The sequence below is a fragment of the Herpailurus yagouaroundi genome, unplaced genomic scaffold (assembly GCF_014898765.1).
Source record: "Herpailurus yagouaroundi ecotype Mexico unplaced genomic scaffold, PumYag 29, whole genome shotgun sequence".
In the NCBI taxonomy this organism is placed as follows: Eukaryota; Metazoa; Chordata; class Mammalia; order Carnivora; family Felidae; genus Herpailurus; species Herpailurus yagouaroundi.
In genome coordinates this window covers 33,560,100-33,582,164 of record NW_024412377.1, presented here as the reverse complement: position 1 = coordinate 33,582,164, position 22,065 = coordinate 33,560,100, and the positions used below count along the sequence as shown (strand labels likewise).

General features: G+C 40.7%; 2 protein-coding genes across 2 annotated transcripts in view; one reads left to right on the top strand and one right to left on the bottom strand.

Annotated features, from left to right (window-relative positions):
- The window catches only part of RIMOC1 (RAB7A interacting MON1-CCZ1 complex subunit 1), a 43,874-nt gene extending 26,439 nt beyond the window's left edge, over positions 1 to 17,435 (bottom strand). The window contains exon 1 of the mRNA XM_040496203.1: positions 16,830 to 17,435. Coding sequence (XP_040352137.1) covers positions 16,830 to 16,839 — 10 coding nt within the window. The 5' untranslated portion in view covers positions 16,840 to 17,435. The remainder of the gene's footprint in view (positions 1 to 16,829) is intronic.
- The window catches only part of OXCT1 (3-oxoacid CoA-transferase 1), a 138,926-nt gene continuing 133,340 nt past the window's right edge, over positions 16,480 to 22,065 (top strand). Inside the window, exon 1 of the mRNA XM_040496180.1 lies at positions 16,480 to 16,727. Coding sequence (XP_040352114.1) covers positions 16,650 to 16,727 — 78 coding nt within the window. The 5' untranslated portion in view covers positions 16,480 to 16,649. The remainder of the gene's footprint in view (positions 16,728 to 22,065) is intronic.

Sequence of the window (22,065 nt, the reverse complement as noted above, 5' to 3'; positions counted from 1 at the left end):
TCTGGCAACTGTTTCTAACTCATCTGGGAAGTGTTTATCTGTTCTGTTCCCAGATAATGATAAAACGATGTGATCGGCTTTAAAAACTCTTTACCCCGGCTGTTCGGGGCCACACTCTTATCAAGAGTGTTGGTCCCGATCGGTCTGCCTTGCCTCTCATTGTAATAAACTTTGTTGCAACTGTCACTGGTGCCCGTAGCATTCTGTTTCAGGAGTCGCATGGATGCAACACTACCTAGTCCTCATGGTCTTTATTAATCTACTACTTATTCCCAGTCAATGAGTTTTAACCAGTTTTCCTAAGTGGATACAGGAGATTAAAAACTTCAGATTCTTCAAGTCCCCGACAGAAAATTATCCAAAGGGCTAATACACATTTGTCTAGTTAATCTGACCACATTTTATACTTTAATACCAGTGGTATTATGCAGATAGTCTCTGCTGGTTTCTGCAGTCATACCAAAACCCCTCTTCCATACCCACTCATATATCCTGCATAATATATTTTACGAGTGTGTATGATGTTAATATAACATATCATCTATTTTTTTTCTAATTCAGATTCTGTAAGGCAAAAACACATTTTGAAAAAAAAAAAACAAAACATTTTGGTCCATACAGCATGACTTTTAGCTCACACAGTAAGTCAGAATGGTAGTGGGATCAGATAAGAACTACTTTACTGTTCAAACAAATGATATTTGTGTAGCACTTTTAACTTCCCAGAGCATTCTTGCACCTTATCTAAATCTCAACAACTCTGTGAAACAAATAGATGTAAGTATTATTTTCCACATTTCACAGGTAAAAACCTGAAGCTCAGAAAAAGTTACATGACTTGCTTAAGTTAGCACAACGAGCTAGTGGCAGATTAGAGATCTGAACCTCCTTCCTCTTGGCCCCTGGATCTCTGATCATTCCACACGTGTGCTACCACCCTCATCTTCTTCCCCATCTTTCCACTTTCCAAAACTTCTTTACCACTGGCCCTTCTGGGGGATGCTCTATATTATACTAGTTACCAACTGCACCTTCGGACTATGTGTGAGAGACCTGGGTTCAAATACCATTTCATCTTCTTACTTCTCACATCCTTTCGGCCCTGTTTAACATTTCTCACTCTCATGACTTTGGCTACCATGTATACAATGTATATAATGACACCTAAACCTATCTCCAACCTAAACACCTTCACGGAGCTTCATACTTCCATATACTCATATATGAAACTGCTTACTGGGCATTTTCAAGTGCAAATGCCATAGACGTTTAAAATTTTAAACGTCCAAACCTGGAATCATCATTTCCTATCCTTTCTGTGATCCCTCAGTTCTTATCTTGGAATCATCCTTGAATCCTATTACTCACTCCATTCCAATCTCATCCCATCAGACAAAAAGTTCTGAATATTTTACCACTTTTCCATTTCCAGGTAGAGGTGAGCAACTCTCCAAGCCAAAGTTTTGATTAATATCTTCAATTTTATTAAGAGGATGATTGGCCCATTGTGGTAGGTAGAGCAATGGCCCCACAAAGATATCCACATCCTAATTTCTGGAACCTGCGAATGTTACCTGGCAAAGGAAAATTAAGGTTGCAGATGGAATTGAGATTGCTAATCAACCGAATTTAAAATAGAGATTATCTGAGTGAGCTCACTGTAATCACAAGGGCCAAAATTGGAAGAGGGAGGCAGAAGACAGAGGGAGGCCATGTGAGAAGGATTTGACTCGCCTTTGCCAACTTTGGAGAGGGAGAAAGGGGCTTATGAGAAGGAATATGGGTAACCTCCAGAAGCTGTAAAAGACAAAGAAACTGATTCTCCCCTAAAGCCTCCCTTAGGTTTATATTAATTTGTCACAGATTGCCACCAAATCAGTGGCTTAAAACAACACACATTTATAATTCCAAAACCAGTTTCAACATGTGTCAACAGAGCCATATTCCCTTTGGAAGCTCTAGGGAAGAATCTATTTCCTGTTTTTCTCCAGCTTCTAGAATTGTATCTTTTATATTCCTTAACTCATGGCCCCTTCATCTGTCTTCAGAGCTAGTAATGTGGCAGATTCAAATCTTTTTGTGCTTTTATCACATCACCTTCTTTCTAAAGTCAAATCTCCTTACATCCCATTCTTGCTAAGAATCCATCTTCTGTTTGCTGCCAACTCTTAAAAGACTTGCTACAGGGGCACCTGCGTGGCTCAGTCGGTTGAGCGTCTGACTTTGGCTTGGGTCATGATCTCACTGCCCTTGAGTTCGAGCCCTGCGTCAAGCTCTGTGCTGACAGCTCAGAGCCTGGAGCCTGCTTCTGATTCTGTGTCTCCCTCTCTCTCTGCCCCTAACCCACTCGCATTCTGTCTCTCTCTCAAAAATAAATAATACTAATAAAAAAGACTTGTTAGAAAGTATTCATGCCTAAAGAACCACCAACTTTTCTATTACTATTGTACAGGCCAGAGCTGCCCAATAGAACTTTCTGTGATAATGGATATGGTCTATACTCATGCTGTATTTCATAGAAATTGAATCATATAATATATGGTATTCTGTGGCTAGCTTCTTTCACTTAGCACATCTTCAAGGTTCATCAATTTTTGGAGCATATATCAGTACTTCATTTCTTTTTATTACCAAATAAGATTCCATTGTTTGGATTTACCACATTTTGTTTATCTATTCATCAGTTGACATGAATTTGGGTTGTTTTCAGCTTTGGCAATTAGTATCGCTATAAATATTTCTATGCAAGTTTTTGGGTGACCATATATTTTCATTTTTTTAGGGTAAGAAATGAATGGCTGTCACATGGCGACTCTATGTTTAGTTAATATTTTACCAGCTGCCAAATTGTTTCCAATTTTCCTTTCCCACTAGTACATAAGGGTTCCATTTTCTTCACATTCTCACCAACATTTGTTATTATTTCACTTTTTGATTCTAGCCTACCTGGTGTAAGTGGTATTGTACTGAATTTTTGATGTGGATTTCCCTAACGAATAATGGCATTGAGCATCTTTTCATGGGTTTATTGGCCAGTTGTATGTCCTTGGAAAAAATGTCTACCCAGATTCATTGTGCATTTTTAAAATGGGCTTTTATCATTTTTATTATTGACTTGCGAGAGTTCTTTATATATTCTAGATATAAATCCCTTATGAGATGTATGGTTTGCAAATATTTCCTCCTATTCCACATATCATTTTTCACTTTTTTAAAAAATGTTCATTTATTTTTGAGAGAGAGAAAGAGAGAGGAGAGAGAGAGAGAACAAGCAGGGGAGGGGCAGAGAGAGAGGAGGACAGAGGATCTGAAGTGGGCTCCGTGCTGACAGGATGCAGGGCTTGAACCTGCAAACCACGGGATCATGAGCTGAGCTGAAGTCAGCAGCCGAACCAAGTGAGCCACCCAGGTGCCCCATCATTTTTCACTTTCTTAGTGGTGTCCTTTTTCTTTTGCTGCTCATGCTTTTTGTGTCATACCTAAGAATCCCCCACCAAATCTGAGATCATGAAATTTATTTCTGTGTCTTCTAAGAGTTTTATAGTTTGGCACATTTACTTAGGTCTTTGATCCATTTTGTGTTAATTTTTGCATATGGTGTGAGGAAAGGATCCAACTTTATTCCTTTGCATACTTTGCATGTGGATATCCAGTTGTCTCCACATTATTTCTTGCCCATTGAATAGAGTTGGCACCCTTGTTGGAAATCAGTTGGTATGTTTGTTGATCTAGTTATTTTATCCATTATTTAAAGTTGAATATTGAAGTCTCTATTTCTCCCTTCATTTCTGTATTTTACTCCATGTATTTGATGCTTTGAATCTAGATGCATACATATTTATAATTGTAATATCTTCCTAATGGATTTTCATTTTATCGTGATTTGATGGGTACACTTATGAATGATCTGGCTATGGGCAATACCTCTGTTCCTTTTCCTGCACTTCTCAACTGAAAGGATGTAAAAATAAGCCTTCTCTTACATGCAGAGAGTCTAGTTTTATTATTAATAGGATTGAATTTTATTTTTTATTTTTTAAAAATTTCTAATGTTTATTTATTTCTGAGAGACACAGAGTGTGAGCAGGGGAGGGGAAGAGAGAGAGGGAGACAGAATCCAAAGCAGACTCCAGGCTCTGAGCTGTCAGCACAGAGCCCGATGCAGAGCTCGAACTCACGGACCGTGAGATCATGACCTGAGCTGAAGTCAGATGCCCAACTGACTGAGTCACCCAGGTGCCCCAATGATTGACTTCTAATAGATAATTGGGATAGCTATTCAATTGTTATCAGAAAGGAGAGCCACAGATTACTTATTCTAAAACACAAAAGATGTTATTTTATATTCTATCCATTATATTGTTTTGAACAGCAATAATGTGACTCTCTTGTTTCCAAATCATTAGATTCTAACAACCTTTTTTAGGCAAAGTCCAAAAAATATTTCTTACAAACACTAGACTTCTAGTCCCTTGAAAGAAGAGAATATATCTTATTCCTTCTTATACTTCTCCTGCATAGAAGAGAGCTTGCTGTACAACAAATGTCTGATGATTTGAAATTTTAGAATGTTTTTATCACCTCTTTGGGAACAGATATCTACACAGGTATTTAAAAAAGAAGGTGGAGGTGATATGCCTTTCTATCCACAATGAAATAAAAATGAGTATTAATTATAAGAGCATAAGGAATAAAGTAAAAATCACCTGAAAAAGAATTTACTATTGAATTTTCTATAAATATTCTTCCAGGCATCTATGCATAAACAAAAGCAAATTTTTCCATAGAATCATACTGTCATTGGGCTTTAAACCTGATTTTTTGACTTGTCAATGTCTTGAAGATATTGAAATGTGTCATTCTTTTTTTTTTTTTTTAACGTTTATTTATTTTTGAGACAGAGAGAGACAGAGCATGAACGGGGGAGGGGCAGAGAGAGAGGGAGACACAGAATCGGAAACAGGCTCCAGGCTCCGAGCCATCAGCCCAGAGTCCAACGCGGGGCTCGAACTCACGGACCGCGAGATTGTGACCTGAGCCGAAGTCGGACGCTTAACTGACAGAGCCACCCAGTCGCCCCTGTGTCGTTCTTTTTAATACTGCAGGGCCTACACAATTAAAAGTTTAAGAAATTACTGGATAATTTTTGATTTTTTTAATGCTTATTTATTTTTGAGAGAGAGACAGAGACAGAGAGAAAGAGCGTGAAGTAGGGAGGGACAGAGGGAGAAAGAGAGACAGAATCAGAAGCAGGCTCCAGGCTCTGACCTGTCAGCACACAGCCAGACATGGGGCTTGAGCTCATGAACTGTGAGATCATAACCTCAGTTGAAGTCAGATGCTCAACCGACTGAGCCACCTAGGCACCCCTGTTGATTCTTAATTAAAAAAAATTTATACAAATAGTATGTAATTACATACAGTAAAAATTAAAACAAGGCAATGCATATAGAATGGAAAATTAAAAAGCCCCCTTTACTTTGGACTCCTACTCTCTCTAATATTCTAGAATAACCACCGTTAACAGTTTAGTTTCCTTTCAGATATTTTTCTATGAATTTCTATACAAATACCACAAATGTATAATTTTGGTTTATTCTTTTTTACATAAGTGGCATCACATCATACACACTACTCTGCAACATGATTTCTTTACTTAACAATATATTCTGGTGAAGTTTTCCTGTAAGTACATGTAGATCTCTCTCATTGTTTTTAATTGCTGTGTAGTGTTTCTCCTGGTAAAGGTATAATATATTGAAGGGGATGGATATTTAAAATGTTATGTTTTGCCTTCTAAAATGGCTCAGTCGGTTAAGCATCCAACTTCGGCTCAGGTCATGATCTGGTGGTTCGTGGGTTGGAGCCCCTTCGTCCGGCTCCACGCTGACAGCTCTGTGCCTGGAGCCTGCTTCAGATTCTGTGTCTCCCTCTCTCTCTGCCCCTCCCTACTCCTGCTCTGTCTCTCTGTCTCTCTCTCAAAAATAAACATTTAAAAAAATTTTTAAAAGACAGTGAAAAATCATTAATTATTACAAGATATTTATATAAAACCAATTTTTCTTCCAGGTTCTTATACAAAATGGGAAATAAAGCCTGCCTGTTGAAATCTACTTTCCCTTCCTTCTACATCTGGTCACTAAAAGCTATCTCTAAATTCTGTCACCTTTCTTTCCCCCCACTACTTTCCCAACTGCATTCCAGGGAACAGCACTTCAATGCTATTAGACTGATTATACTCTAGGATTACTCAATATATTAGTCCATTCTATCCTTTCAGCATTTGGAAGTGTTTTGTTAGACATCAGTAAATGGAACTGCAGGGTACCCTGAGGTAGGCAGAAAACTCACAGTGTAGATATGACTGAAGAGTAGCAATGTTTCAAGTCACAGCTCAAGACCACTGGGAACTGGCTGGTGTCCATTTAGGATTTATAAGTGGGGAAATGTTTATCTTGTTAATTTATTTATTTTCCAACCAAATAGCTTTATTTCACCGAAGGCCGCCACCCTAATTCATCTATAGAAAAGTACATATTGGAAGATTTATCATTGCTATTCCACTGGGGGCTGCCACAGGAATGATTCGTGTGTGACATGAAATACCACATCTAGTCTCCTAAAACACTCCCCTGGATTCCCAGGTTGAGACTGGAGAAGGCAAAGTTGGTAACTGAATTGGAAATACATATCTGTATAAATATACATATATATGAAATATACTTAAATATAACACACTGGAAATATATATATTGTGTTAAGAACACTTAACATGAGATAGACCCTCTTAACACATTTTTAATTGCACAATACGGTATTATTAACTACATACAGTGTGGTACAGATCTCTAGAACTTACTCATTGTGTACACCCGAAACTTCATACCCATTATGAATATAAAGGTATATTATATATACTTCATACCCATTATGAATAGCAACTCCCCATTTCCCCTTCCCTGAGCCCCTGGAAATCACCATTCTACTCTGCTTCTATGAATGTGACTCTTTTAGATACCTGATACAAGTGGAATCATACAGTATTTGTATTTCCGGGGCTGACTTACTTTATTTAACATAATGTCCTCCAAGTTCATTCATGTTGTCACATATGGCAAGATAGCCTTCTTTTGTAAGGTATGTATATACTACATTTTCTTTACCCATTCATCTGTGAATGGACATCTAGGTTGCTTCCACATCTTGGCTATTGTGAATAATGGTGCAATGAATATGGGAGTACAAATACCTCTTCGAAATCCTGAAACGGATATTTTAAACTCACAATGAAACTATACGTACAGTGCTTTTAAAAGTTAATTAAAAGTTATACAATATTTTAAGCAATGACAGAAAATACCTAAAGTCCTGCTTTCACTGTATGTATTTTTTTTCTCATTTTTCAGTGGTCTTTTTCAGTTTTGGCCTTATGTGAAACTATATAACACACAGCTGTGATCATTATAGAATCCAGTTTGAATTCTGCCTTTTATGATTATTCTAAACATTTCCACACATACTTAAAAGTCTTACTTTTTAGTGGTAGCATAATAGTTTTTCAAAAAGATGTACTATAGGGTCACCTGGGTGGCTCAGTTGGTCAAGTGTCCGACTTCTGTTCAGGTCATGATCTCGCAGTTCTTGAGTACAAGCCTCGTGTTGGGCTCTGGGCTGACAGCTCAGAGCGTGGAGCTTGCTTTGGATTCTCTGTCTCACTCTCTTTCTGCCCCACTCCCCACTCTCTCTCTCAAAAATAAACATTATTTTTATTTTATTTTATTTTATTTTATTTTATTTTCTTAATGTTTTTATTTATTTTTGAGACAGAGAGAGACAGAGCATGAGCAGGGGAGGGGCAGAGAGAGAGGGAGACACAGAATCTGAAGCAGGCTCCAGGCTCGGAGCTGTCAGCACAGAGCCCGACACGGGCTCAAACTCACGGACCGTGAGATCATGACCTGAGCAGAAGTCGGACACTTAACCGACTGAGCCACCCAGGCGCCCCTCAAAAATAAACATTAAATAAAACAAAACAAAACATGATATACTATAATGTAATGAGTTGGTTCCCTATGGCTGGATAAGTGACCCTGACTTGTGCTCTACTGAGCAGCTAAAATAATGAACTTGGAACATGATATGAAAATAATTAAAGGGTGTCACAGTCTCTCGGCAGCATTTTTTCCAAATATATTATTGCAGGCATTAATAGTTGTCTTAGAGCACAATTAGCAGGATTGTGCTGCAAAAAAATCACCCAATCAACAGGTATCTGAAAAGGTGCTCAATATCACTAATCATCAGGGAAATGCAAATCAAAACCACAATGAGCTATCACCTCATACTTGTCAAAATGGCTAGAATCTAAAAGACAAAAAATAGTAAGTGTTGATGAGGATGTGGACAAGAGGGGACACTTGTGTATTGTTGGTAGGAATACAAATTGGTGTAGCCACTGTGGGAAACAGGATGAAAGGTCTTCAAAAAATTAAAAATTGAAATATCATATGATCCGCAATTCTACTTCTGGGTATTTATCCAAAGGAAATGGTAACACTAAATCAAAAAGATATATGTATCTGTATATTCACTGCAGCATTATTTACGATACCAAGGCAAGGAAGCAACCTGTGTCCATCAATGAGTGGATGGATAAAGAAAATATGTCTGTATGGGGTGCCTGGGTGGCTTAGTCGGTTAAGTTCCCGACTTTGGCTCAGGTCATGATCTCATGGTTCATGGGTTTGAGCCCTGTGTTCGTCTCTGTCCTGAAAGCTCAGAGCCTGGAGCCCGCTTCAGATTCTGTGTCTCCTTCTCTCTCTGCCCCTCCCCCACTTGCACTGTGTCTCTCTCAAAAATAAATAAACATTAAAAAAAAAGAAAAAAAGAAAATGTGTTTCATATTATAACTACATAATCATGTAATTATATATAATTATATGTATTATATATATAACTACATGATTATATATAATTATACGTGTTACATAATTATATATTGTATATAATTATATATATAATTATATGTATATAAAATTCAGTCATTAAAAAGACATTGTTGCCATTTACAACATGGAGGGAACTTGAGGACATTATGCTAAGTGAAATAAGTCAGAGAAAGACAAATACCATATCATCTCACTTACATGTAGAATCTAAAAATGAAAAACATACAAAAATCTCCAAACTCATAGAGAAGAGAATGCTGCTTGTCAGAGGGGGTAAGGAGTAGGCAAATGGGTTAAGGGGTCAAAAAGTACATGCTTCCAGTTATAAAATAAATAAATCACAGGATGTAATGTACAGCATGGTGACTATAGCTAATAATACTGTATTGTATATCACTTTTAAGATATCATCACAAGAAAAAATTGTAGCTATGTGTGGTGATGGCTGTTAACTAGATATATTGTGGTGATCATCTTGCAATATACACAGATATCAAATCATTATGTTCTATAACTGAAACTAATGTTATATGTCAATTATATCTTCATAAAAAAATTTAAGTGATTATCTTACACCATTTTAGGAAGATGACTTGTGTATTTTATGATTATCAGAGGCATTTATAAGAAATAACCTAGGGGCGCCTGGGTGGCGCAGTCGGTTAAGCGGCTGACTTCAGCCAGGTCACGATCTCGCGGTCCGTGAGTTCGAGCCCCGCGTCAGGCTCTGGGTGGATGGCTCAGAGCCTGGAGCCTGTTTCCGATTCTGTGTCTCCCTCTCTCTCTGCCCCTCCCCCATTCATGCTCTGTCTCTCTCTGTCCCAAAAATAAATAAATAAACGTTGAAAAAAAAATTAAAAAAAAAAAAAAGAAATAACCTAAATTTCACTAACGTTCGTGAAATAAGATTTAGTTTTGTTTACAGGGCTTAAATGATTTTGTTTCCTTAGGGAATTTTCAAGTTTGGTCTCCAGTTTGCATTTTATTTTAATAATAGGAAAGAAGGCATGAACAAAGACTCCATGTCAGAAGGCCCTTGATATGCATGTGGAGCAGAAGGTGGGCTGAGATAGTCAAAGCCATAGTTTCCAAACATAATTAGTAAATATTTACTTTCAAATAAAATTGCATTTATAACACAAATAATATAAAATAGATAAGTGGTACTTTATAATTTAAATGTCTTTTTTTTTCATTTTAGTTGCATAATATTTTTCTGTTATAAATGAAATCAATGATGATAATAAGGCTCTTTTGATGAACAAAAAGTTTGCAACCATGGATTAATGTCTGATTGTTTTCTTTTTTTTTTTTTTTCTATTTGGGTGCACAATACTAAGAAAATTCTGATTTGTATTGCAGCTTGCCCTAAAATCCCTAAAATCTGCTTCCATTAAAGTAGATCAGAGGTGCCTAAGTGGCTTAGTTGGTTAGGCGTTTGACTCTGGATTCTGGCTCAGGTCATGATGGCAGGGTTGATGAGATCAAGCTCTGAGTCAGGATTCTCTCTCTCCCTCTCTGTCCATCCCCCCTCCCCCCAATAAATAAATAAACTTAAAAAAAATATCAGAAGCTTGAAAGAAAAGTAGCAGAAAGTGTTTGCTTCAATAGTCAGTCACTAATAATATTGATTGCTTTTGTTTATACATACAAATATCAGACATGAAGTAACCAAAATTGAAAACAACTTCAAATGCTGTCTATCATACATTACCATGAAGTGTTTTCGGTGCTCTTGTTGAACAACTACTATGCTGTACTGAGAAATAATGCTAGGCAGTAGATCCATCCAAGCAGGGCATCCAATTATTATACAGCTATACAAGTTTAAGTGATTTAACATGCAGAAGTGAAAATGATAAAAAAGATAAGTACAGAGCCTCTTTTTTTTTTTTTCTTAAGAGAGAGAGCGAGCAGGAGAGGGGCAGAAGGCAGAGAATCTTAAGTCTCCATGCTCAGCACAGAGGCCGAGGTGGGGCTTGATCTCAAGACCCTGAGATCAAGACCTGAGCCAGAGACCAAGACCTGAGCTGGAAATCAAAGCCTGCTGCTAACCACATGACCCACCCACGCGCCCTTCAACCTTAATCACTGATTTATTCTGCAAGTTGAAACACAGGCATTCAGAAGAGAAAGAACCATTATTCCCAATTGCATAATCTGGTAACCTTCAGTATGTTAAAATCAGAGAAACATCACAATTGAGTGTACGTGCAATTGCTTTGTTAGGATTGACAGGGTAGTTCAACTATAATTTAAGATTTAATATCAAAATCTGGAGGCTGTTTCGGATTCTGTCTTCTTCGCTCTCTGGCCCTCCCCCGCTCATGCTCACTCGCATGCTCTCTCTCTCTCAAAAAATAAATAAACTTAAAAAATATATATAATGTTTGTGGAACCTCTGAAGTACTTCAGTGAAGCCTTTAAAGTTATATGGTTTTCTAAGCCTTGATTAGAGAGATCTTGGCTATAAGAACTTGAACTTGAACCTGCAGTCTATGAGGATTCTTGAAGTTTAGGAGAGCTTGTGCAAAGACCAGATGTGTATTTGACATGATCATTTAAGAGGTGGTGAACTCTGAGAGAGAAAGGAAATTCATTTAGGAAGCAACTCCAATCAAGCAGATGAGAGAAATGGACACTGAAGTCTTGAGGTTGGGCAGAATGAGTGAAACTTGGGTGTCAGGGTCAAAGACAGTTTATAAAACAGGGAAGCATAAAGATAAAAGCAATCTATACTACCATCTAGTCCAGGGATTGAATCCTGCCTCATGTATTCTAGTTTATGAAAATACAGAAAGCATCACAAAGTATAATCCTCTCCCAAACAGATACTGAAAACTGCAAACAGAATCTGGTCTGGACATGATCTTCTATCTTGCTATTCTGTGCCTCTTTTTAAACTATTAACCACAAGAGCCCCCATGGTTAGAGAATAGCAGAGCTGAGATCTGAACCCAGGCAGCCTAGCTACATACAGGGTCTATGTTCTTTACCATTTGCTATCAACATTTGATTCTGAGGTTGTGTGAATTCATCCTGTGGAAGTGAAGAGGCAAATACCAAATAGATTGAAATATAAAGGTATTGTGCTGGGAGAAAGGAAAACCAGAAGAGATAATCTCCCTTGTATGCCAGGTTAAGACGCTTGAACTTTGTATCTTAAAAACATGGAGAGGTTTTTTTGTTTTTGTTTTTGTTTTTGTTTTTTGAGAAAGAGTGGGAGGGTCAGAGAGAGAGCCAAGCAGGCTACTTACTGCCAGTACAGAGCCTGACGTAGGGCTCAAACCCACAAACCATGAGAACATGACCTGACCTGAAACCAAGAGCTGGCTGCTTAACAGACTGAGTCACCCCAGCACCCCACACCACTGAGAGGGTTTAAGCAGAAGTAATACATCCAGACTTGAAATGATACAAAATTGCTCTGGTGTGTTTTGCTTCTTTAAATTTCTTTAGTACCTGAACATATTTTTCTTTTCCATTTCCGGAATTGAATTTTCTCCAAACATCTTGTGCATTTACTTTACTGCCACCCACCCTACACTGTAAGTAAAATTTAATTCATTTTTTTTCCATCAAATAAATATTAAAAAAAATTTTTTGTATTTATTTTTGAAAGACAGAGTGAGACAAAGTGAGAGTGGGGGAGGGGCAGAGACAGAGGGAGACACAGGATTGGAAACAGGCTCCAGGCTCTGAGCTGTCAGCACAGAGCCTGACGCGGGGCTCGAACCCACAGACTGTGAGATCATGACCTGAGCTGAAGTCGGACACTCAACCGACTGAGCCACCCAGGCGCCCCCATCAAATAAATATTAGGAGCACATTAGTTAATACAATGCACTGTTTCCAAAAATCTATGAAAATAACACATAAAAGAAGTAAATTAAGAGATACTTTGCCTTGGGGCGCCTGGGTGGCACAGTTGGTTAAGCGTCCGACTTCAGCCAGGTCACGATCTCGCGGTCCGTGAGTTCGAGCCCCACGTCAGGCTCTGGGCTGATGGCTCAGAGCCTGGAGCCTGTTTCCGATTCTGTGTCTCCCTCTCTCTCTGCCCCTCCCCCGTTCATGCTCTGTCTCTCTCTATGTCCCAAAAATAAATAAACGTTGAAAAAAAAATTAAAAAAAAAAAGAGATACTTTGCCTTATAAAATAATACATTTACATATTTATGTAAAATTTCAAATTTATGTCTTTCAAATACATTAGAGGAAAATATCTGAAGGAATTTGTTTCTAATATATTAACAAACCATTGTATAAAATGGAGCATGCATACATTTTTTTACTTATTCAAATGATCTAGTTAAGAACTATTACTAGTTAAACCAGTCAAACAACCTTTGAAAAACAAGTTTCCAGATGCCCCTGTTTATCAATGTGGAGGAGTAAATGAATACTCTATCAGCTGTGAGGGCAGGATGTCCTATATCTCAGTAATGAGAGATGATACTAATAAATAGTATTTCAGGATAATTTAAGCAAAAATCCCTCAAGCAGGGATGCCTGGGTGGCTTGTTGGTTAAGTGTCCAACTCTTGATTTTGACTCAGTCATGATCTCACAGTTTGGGGGATCCAGCCCCGCACTGGGCTCTGGACTGAGGGCACGGAGCCTGCTTGGGATTCTCTCTCTGTCTCTCAAATTAAATAAATAAACTTCAAAAGAAATCTTTAAAAATCCCTCAAACAGAGAATGGCAATTTAGAAAGTTTACAATCTAACTTTGACAAGTTGCATTCATTTGATAGAAAGGGGATATGCAGTATATATATGTATGTAAACATACACACAAATGAATGTATGTATGCACATATATCTAAAACATAACATGATATACATATATACACACATACATAAAATAACATAATACAAAAGAAACTTTCCTATTGCCTCTCTGGAATCAGACCTTTTGTTTAAAAGCTTTTAATTCAGAAAATGGGGCACTTGGGTGGCTCAGTTCGTTGGGCGACCAACTTCAGCTCAGGTCACGATCTCACAGTTTGTGGGTTCAAGCCCTGTGTCGGGCCCTGTGCTGACAGCTCAGAGACTGGAGCCTACTTCAGATTCTGTGTCTTTGCCTCTCTCTGCCCCTCCCCTGCTCACGCTCTGTATCTGTCTCTCAATAATAAAAAACATTAAATAAAATAAAATAAAAAATAAAAGCTTTGAATTCAATTCAATTCTCTCAACTTTTGGGGCACCTGGGAGGCTCAGCTGGTTAAATGTCAGACTTTAGCTCAGGTCATGGTCTCCCAGTTCTGTGAGTTTGAGTCCCGTGTCTGGCTTTATGTTGACAGTGTGAAGCCTGCTCCGGATTCTCTGTCTCCCTCTCTCTGCCCCTCCCCACTGTGTGCACTAGCTCCCTCTCTCTCAAAAAATAAACCTTAAAAAAAAAAAAAAAAACTCAACTTTCAAGAATGTGTAAATTAAGCTGTACAATATTACACAAAGAATAGTTTCCAGAATATATTAGCCACAAACTGTCCTCCAAAGCAAGAGGGAACTATTCTCATAATTCAAAAAAAAATATTAAAAAAAAATTGGGTTTTACACAGACTAAAACTGAAATGACTTTGGAACCAGGAGGGAAATCTGTATAGAAGAACTTTTCTATAATTTGTTCAAATTCAAGAAACTCGTATTTTAAAAAGGATAAAACACAGCCATAGAGCTGTAAAAAAAATAGTACAGTGTCTTGACCATAGAGTAATGAGGCTGATTTTTTTTCCCCACAAGAATTAAAGTCACATGGAGTACAAGCCTGAAATGTGTGTCTTCTCTTCAGTCAGAAGCAACAGAGTGAGACCAGCCAAGAAGAGTGAGTCATATGACCACAGTTAGACAAAGTTGCCAAAGTTGTTTTCCATTTCATATGTCCTTTAGAAGGGCAAAAGTGGAAAAGCAGACCCAATTGTGAATGTTAGCTTTTCCACATTCAAAAAGCTACAGTAGGACAGCTACTATATGCTGATTAGGACTAGTAATGGGACTTAAGTTCTAATACCTGAATTTCCCCTCTATTCAACTTCTTAAAATATGTTGAAAACATAGAGCATTACTAACATAATTTCTCCTAATGTAATTGGATAGTCTAACTTGGCATCCTGTTCTCTCACTGATTTTGATTAAAATAATAATATTCATAAGGAAAAAAGAGTTAAAAGAATACCATGAAAGGGCAAATGCTTTTATGGACAGACTTGAAACTGGATGGTTGATTGTGTGCTTGTTAAAGAAGCTAAGGTCTCATTTAATTTCCTTGTGTGCTTTGCTTTGGTTCAAAAGAGCCATAAGCCCAGGATTTGTTCAGCACTTAAAACTTTTACTGAGTTTCCACTTGGTCCTTCCAGTCTGCTAAACGCATAGATGGTTCTGTAAATATCTTGGGGCGCCTGGATGGCTCAGTCGGCTGAGCGTCCGACTTTGGCTCAGGTCATGATCTAGCAGTCTGTGAGTTCGAGCCCCGCGTCCGCTCTGTGGTGACAGCTCAGAGCCTGGAGCCTGCTTTGGGCTCTGTGTCTCCCTCTCTCTCTCTAACCCCTCCCCTGCTCATACTCTGTCTCTGTCAAAAATAAACAAACATTTAAAAAAAAAAAAAAAAAAAGAAATCCGACTTGGCTCATGTCCTCAAGGGGCTGGTCAAAAGATAAGGCTTTAAGAGAATGTATGTACCATACCAATCCACAACTGCAACTTGAATAATGCCTAACATTTAATTGTTCCGTGTTTATAACGGGGCCAGAAGCTTTGAATGATTAATCTCATGTAAACCTTATGACAATTCTGACATTTAAGATTTTCAGGTAAGGACACTTAGGCCTAGATAAATTATGTAACCTAAGGACAGTCAAAAGGATATACACCTGAATGTTTGCATCTGTTGAGTAATCTCTGGAGTTTCTGGGACTCCAGTGCCAGAAAGATCTTGCAAAATACAGACTTGGATGATGGGAGAAGGGAAAGAAGGAAGAGAAGGCCCTAGAGGCCCAGTCCTAACCTTGTGTCTTGTCCACGGGCAATCTTGACCAGGCTTTCTTGGTCACACCTAATGGCATTTGGCTTGTGGCAGATTCTTACTCCAAACGTGCTCTACTCAAGTCGGGGCCAAGGGTGGAGAGAGGGGACTGATACATGGACGAAATGAAAGCTGTCCGGGAGGGGGGAACAGATGTAGGGGACCTCGAGGGGGTAGCCCACACACGTGCCGCCCACACACGTGCTGGACACTGACTTGGAAAAGCAACAGGCTCCGAGAGAGACCCTGCGCTGCCCCAATGCTAGGCGAACAATTACCAAAGACTTTGGCGAAGGCCGACTCCCACGCCTCCTCAAAGCTAACAGGCCGACAAGGGGCTGCCTAGGCAAGTGCGTGCATGGGGCACAGCTGCCCGGAACCCGCGGGCGCGGGGAAAAGACTCCGCGGCGGAAGGACTGGGGTACTTCCCCCGCGACCCGCGCTAGCAACGCAGGCTTACGCTCCCGGCCCGGCCCCTCCCAGCCTCGCGTCTCTATAAACTTGCAGCCTCAGAGGGCACGGGAGGCAGGAGGACGTCAGCGACGCGCGGTCGAGCCTCCAGCCCGCCCCTCGCGCGCCTGCCTCTCGCTCCCTTCCCGTTGACGCGGCGACGGTCCGGCAGCGCTCCGACACATTCACGCGCGCGCTGCAGCTCGCCGTCTCCTCCCAGCCCAGCCCCGAACATGGCGGCTCTCAAACGCCTCTCCGCCTGGCCCTGGCGCTGCGCCTCCACCTGCCGCTCCGGCGGCATCTGGTCCAAGGTAAAGTGCAAGCGAAGAAGGCCACGCTCCGCCAGAGAGCAGACGAAACCCCGCGTGTGCCCATGTCCTCTCCCCTGCCCGCACCCACGCTGTCCAACCTACAAGTTAGCATCCGTGGCGCCGGGTCCAGAGGCACCGAGACGCACCGACGCCTGCCTTGCCTCTCTGCTCCTTCGGGTGGCTGCCTTTGCGCGGTTCTGCAGCCGATTCCCCGAGCCAGGCGAGACCAGGCGTAGAGTTGCGCCAAGGGGCTGCAAGCGGGCGGGACGGCGTTTGGCAGCGGCGAGACGCCCTTCAGGGCACAATCGCGTCCTCAGAGGGGCACCGGGAGGGCGCGCGTGTCTACGGCGGGGTAGGGGTGACGGCAGCAGGGGGCAGGTTTGCACCCCGCACTGGGATTTGAGGGCTGGGGGGCCTCTAGAGGCCCAGAATCCAGGACTGGTTAGCACGAGTTGGCCGCGGAGGGGGCGGACGCCGGGTGCCTTGGAGGTGGAATGCCGTCTCCTCCCTGTCTTCCCTTTTTTGGCTGAGCCGCACAGCACCGCGGCGGTGGGAAAGGGAACCCGGACTGGAGCGCACGCCTGGGCATCTTCCCTGTCCAGCGGAGAAGCCTGTAGCGCTTCGGCCCTCCGTGGCTCGCGCGGGGTCTTGGGGCGCCGGCATCCGCGTTGGAGGATTTCCGTTTTCAAACCCTTAGAAAATCTTGTTCCGCCCTTACTGCCAATTCGCCAACAAGTGGTATCCTGAGACACTCTTCGCAGCGATTGTTAGTTGATAGGGTTTTTTTTTTTGCCTTGCTCTGTCCCTAAATGTAGCCCAAGCTCAGGTGGAATTCGTGTTCCGAGTTCCCCGAGGCCAGTACTGGCCCAGAAGTGAGTGGAGTGTAGCGCATCTCCACTACCATCGTAACCGCGGAACCTCTTCCTTGCAAGAGAACAACAACGAAAAGGGACCTTTTTAACTTAGTAGCGTATTAAATGATAGTTTTGTACTTGAAAAACATACCTTGCACACGGTGTACTCACAGACTGTCCCGCCCCATTACTGTTTCCCGAATCCAGTCTCTTGACAACAGTGAACTCAGGGGCCACTAAGCCTCTTAGGTAAATGCTAGGGGGTGATGTAGAACTGGAACATTTTACTCATAAATGCCTCTTAGGAAAGGAAGCTTTTTGGTAATTGCAGGTAGCTTTGGGTTTATAAAGCATTATTAGAAGGGCACTTGAGTAACCTTCAGTCACATTGCTGCAGGTGCTTTTGAAACTAATGCATGCCAGGACACTGTGATACCCTGCCTGGAGGTTAAAAACATTTGCCTGGAGGTTAAAAACATTTGCTCTTTAGCCAGTTACTTATTTGCCTAAGTGTAATTTACTCACTTTCCATATTTAGTTATAGCGTTAAACCACTTCTGAAGCCCAGCAAACTTCTTCTCAGGTGGCAGTTACAAATTAGAGGCTTTGTGGGGCGCCTGGGTGGCTAAGGCAGTTAAGCCTCCTACTCTTGTCTCTTGATTTTATTTTGTTTTAAATTTTAACGTTTATTTATTTTTGAGACAGAGACAGAGCATGAGCAGTTGGAGGAGAGGGAGACACATAATCCAGAGCAGGATCCAGGCTCTGAGCTATCCGCACAGAGCCCCATGTGGGGCTTGAACTCATGGACCATGAGATCATGACCTGAGCAGAAGTCAGACACTCAACCAACTGGGCCACCCAGGTGCCTCTCTTGTCTCTTGATTTTAGCTCAGTGTCATGGTATCAGGATTGCCCCTCCCCTTCCCTTGGGCTCCGTGCTGACAAATCAGAGCTTGGAATTCTCTGTGCCTCTCCCCCTGCTCTTGCTCAGGCTCTCTCTCTCTCAAAATAAATAAACCAACATTAAAAAAAAAAAAAAAATTAGAGGCTGTACCTCATTAAAAATTCATATGAGGGTCCAAAGTTTCTTCCTTTCCAGTTTGATTGTCATAGATCCAAGTGCCTGCATGCAGGTGTTTCTTCAGGCTTGGCACTTGGCATTACGATTATTTAGTCCTTGAATTCTCATCTCTAAGTTCCCTTAAACTTTAACACTTGGGTGCTTGTTTAACTTTTCAAATGTATACGTTGACTGCTTAACAAGACGAAAGTTTCTGGTTGTCAGGAACAGTATCATATACCTTATTCTCCAACACTTTTTTAAAACATTTTTAAATGTTTATTTATTTTTGAGAGAGAGAAAGAGAGAGCATGAGCAGGGAAGGGCAGAAGAGGGAGACAGAGGATCCAAAGTGAGCTCTGCAATGACAGCAGGGAGGCCCGATGTGGGGCTCGAACCCACCAACGCAAGATCATGACCTGAGTTGAAGTCAGTCGCTCACCTGATATGACCACACAGGCACCCTCCATCCCTGTCAACATTACATACTATCAGGCATAGTATAGACACTCAATACATGTTTAATATATGGATGAAAGAACTCTGTGGACAAACAGAAATAGTAACCTTGAGAACTTTTTTGCTAAACATAACCAACAGCCCAAACGAGATGGTGTGTGTGTTGTGTGTGTGTTTGGCAAGTCTCTCAAACTTGAGTGAGCCTCAGAATTGCCTGGAGGCTTTATCTGAGAGGTTGCAGGGTCCAGCCGGGTGGGTGGGGCTTGAAGCACACTTTGCATAAATGAGTTCCCAGGTGATGTTGATGCTTTGGGTCTGAGGACTACATTTCAGAGCCATTGGCATGGATTTAGATTTGAATAGACTATCTGAAGTTATCTTTCTTCTCCATTACAATTTTAGAGGGAGCATTTAATACTATTTTCCATTTACTGGGGAAAATTATTACTAGAAAAAGGTCCTCAAACTACCATTAATACTTTATTTACCTTTCTTTCTTGAACTTATTTTTTCCTGTATCTTCCTTCAATTCCATTCTCCCCTGAGCTGCAGTCCTGGTACAACTTACTGGTCAACTCCACCTGGATGTCACTTAGTGCTTCAAGCTCTTTCTGACCCAAAATGACCCAGCCACAAAGTGGCTTTTTCCTCCCTTGTTTTGTTTTGCTTTCATTATGGCTAACCGTACCAGCATCCATCCAGTGTGTAAGACAGAAGTCTTGGTATCCTTCTTTCCTCCCCTCTTCCCTCCACCTCCAGTTGATAAGCGATGCCATGTGTGTACCTTTCCTGAAATTTCTGTGGGTCTGTCCTTGGTACTCTTTCCCAGCAACCATCTATTCCTTACGGCTCCCTGATCGGATATTACAGTTGTATTTAAGTTTTTGTAATTATTTAATGACTATTAGCCTGAGTAGTTTATAAGTTTCATCCGCGCAGGGACTATGCCAGAGTATTTTCTTTTTCTTTTTTTTTTTTTAAGATTTATTTATTTTGAGAGAAAGAGAGAGCATGGGGGAGGGGCAGAGAGAGGGAGAGAGAGACAGTCCCAAGCAGGCTCCATACTGTCATCTCAGAGCCCAATGTGGGGCTTAAACCCATGAACCATGAGATGATGACCTGAACCAAAACCAAGAGCCAGGTGCTTACCCAACTGAGCCACCCAGGTGCCCCCTGAGTAGTTTTCTGTTTAATCCTGTATTCCAGTATTTAGTATGTTTGATGCAAAATGGATATTTTTTTGATCAAATGGGTGAATGAAAGAATGATTTCCTCTGCCACTTTCATGTCTCAGGCTTTCAGAGGAGTTGTGACATCTCTGTTTCAAAAGCTTTGCTGTCCCTTCCTCATTGAAGGATGAAGTTGAAATTCTAGTATGGTCCTTAAAGCCTTCCACAACCTGTCTCAGTCTCCTTTTCTAGCCTTATCTTCACAAGCTTCTCTCCATGGGACCTGATCCCACATGTCCTTGAGCAAACACAGTGAGAGCCTTATATCTCCATGCCTTTACTCCTGCTTCTTCTCTTTCTGGATTCCCCATCCTCATTAGTATTTTAACTCTTGGCAAGCTCCTCGTGCTTTCTGATATACCAGGCAGAATGCATCACTCCTTCACCTGTGCTCCTTTAAAGTGCTGGGCATCAATCCATCATTGGAATAGAACATGTATGTTCCCTCAGAAACAGTATGCTCCTGCTTTAGAGAATTGCCTAGTGTCAGTAATTCCCTGTGAGCTCCTTGCAAGTTATTTATTCATGTTATAAGTGTGTAACTGGTAGTGTTTAGTTTAAGGTGAACATTCTTCCTTTTGACAGATACTTGTCCCGTAATGGACCATCATCAAAGCATTTCACACTAAACGCATTAAAGCATTTCAACACATCATCACCTCTGCTTGGCCGTGGTACTCTATGCTCCTTGCCAAGTGTGTGTGTTTAGCCACCCACGTATTACTGTCTTTTCCTCCCAAGAGGGTCCTCTTCATCTCTCTCCATATGACTTCTGTTCCCCACTTCTGTGGATCAAACTTTTATACTGAAGTGGGCAGTATCAGTCTTCCTCTGTCTGATTTATTTAACTGTAAGGTGACAAGGTCAGTATCACCTGGGTGTACAGTTCCATATCATTAAGAAAAGATAATTTAAAGATAAAAAAGCAGTATGCTGTGTTGAGTTTCCCTTAAAGGATTTCAAAATGAGGTGCATTTTTTTGAAGTTCTGGAGCATTCAATAACAAGAAAAAAAGTAATTTAGGCACAAGAAGTATTGGTAGAAGTGGTAAGAAAGGAAGGAGATTCTGAGTTGGGAAGTCATGAGATGAAATTTAGGCTCAACTGTGAAATCCGCTTTCAGATTCTAAATGCAAGAATTTGAACCAGAGGACAAAGAGTGATGATGGAGAGGATTTTAAAAAGACAAATAGATTAAATAGAAAAAAATTTGTAGTGTAAGAATTTTGATTATTTCTTGCACTTCAGTACTTTGATCTTTTGCAGTACAGTCATTTTTATTTCCTTCCTCCAGTAGCAATAGCAGAAACTAGTGGCAACATAAAGTGAAATTTTGCAGAAGGTGGGAGAGTGGAAAAGCAAAATGAAATACACTAGGTGAATATAAAGGACGATTTTGGTGAAAAAAATCATCCTCAGAATAAATAGATGTTGAAGCTGAACAGTTCATCGCTTTTTGTTCTTTTGGTAACCTCTGCAAATTTGAAGGCTATTAGCAGATGGTACTTGGGTCTTTTTACCTCATTGTTCTAGCATTTTAGAAGACATGTCAATTTATGAGCAGCATAGAGCTTCACTTTGAATTCAGTTACCTAAGAAAAAAGGCACCTCTCCTGCTTAGTCTTAGAGGGTGTTAGCAGTGATGCTCCTTGACTCCCAAAGGCTGGGGGTATGGGAGAGAATGTGGGCAGGGAGAAAGCCTGTTCAGAAAACAAACCCAGAGGCTTTCCCTAG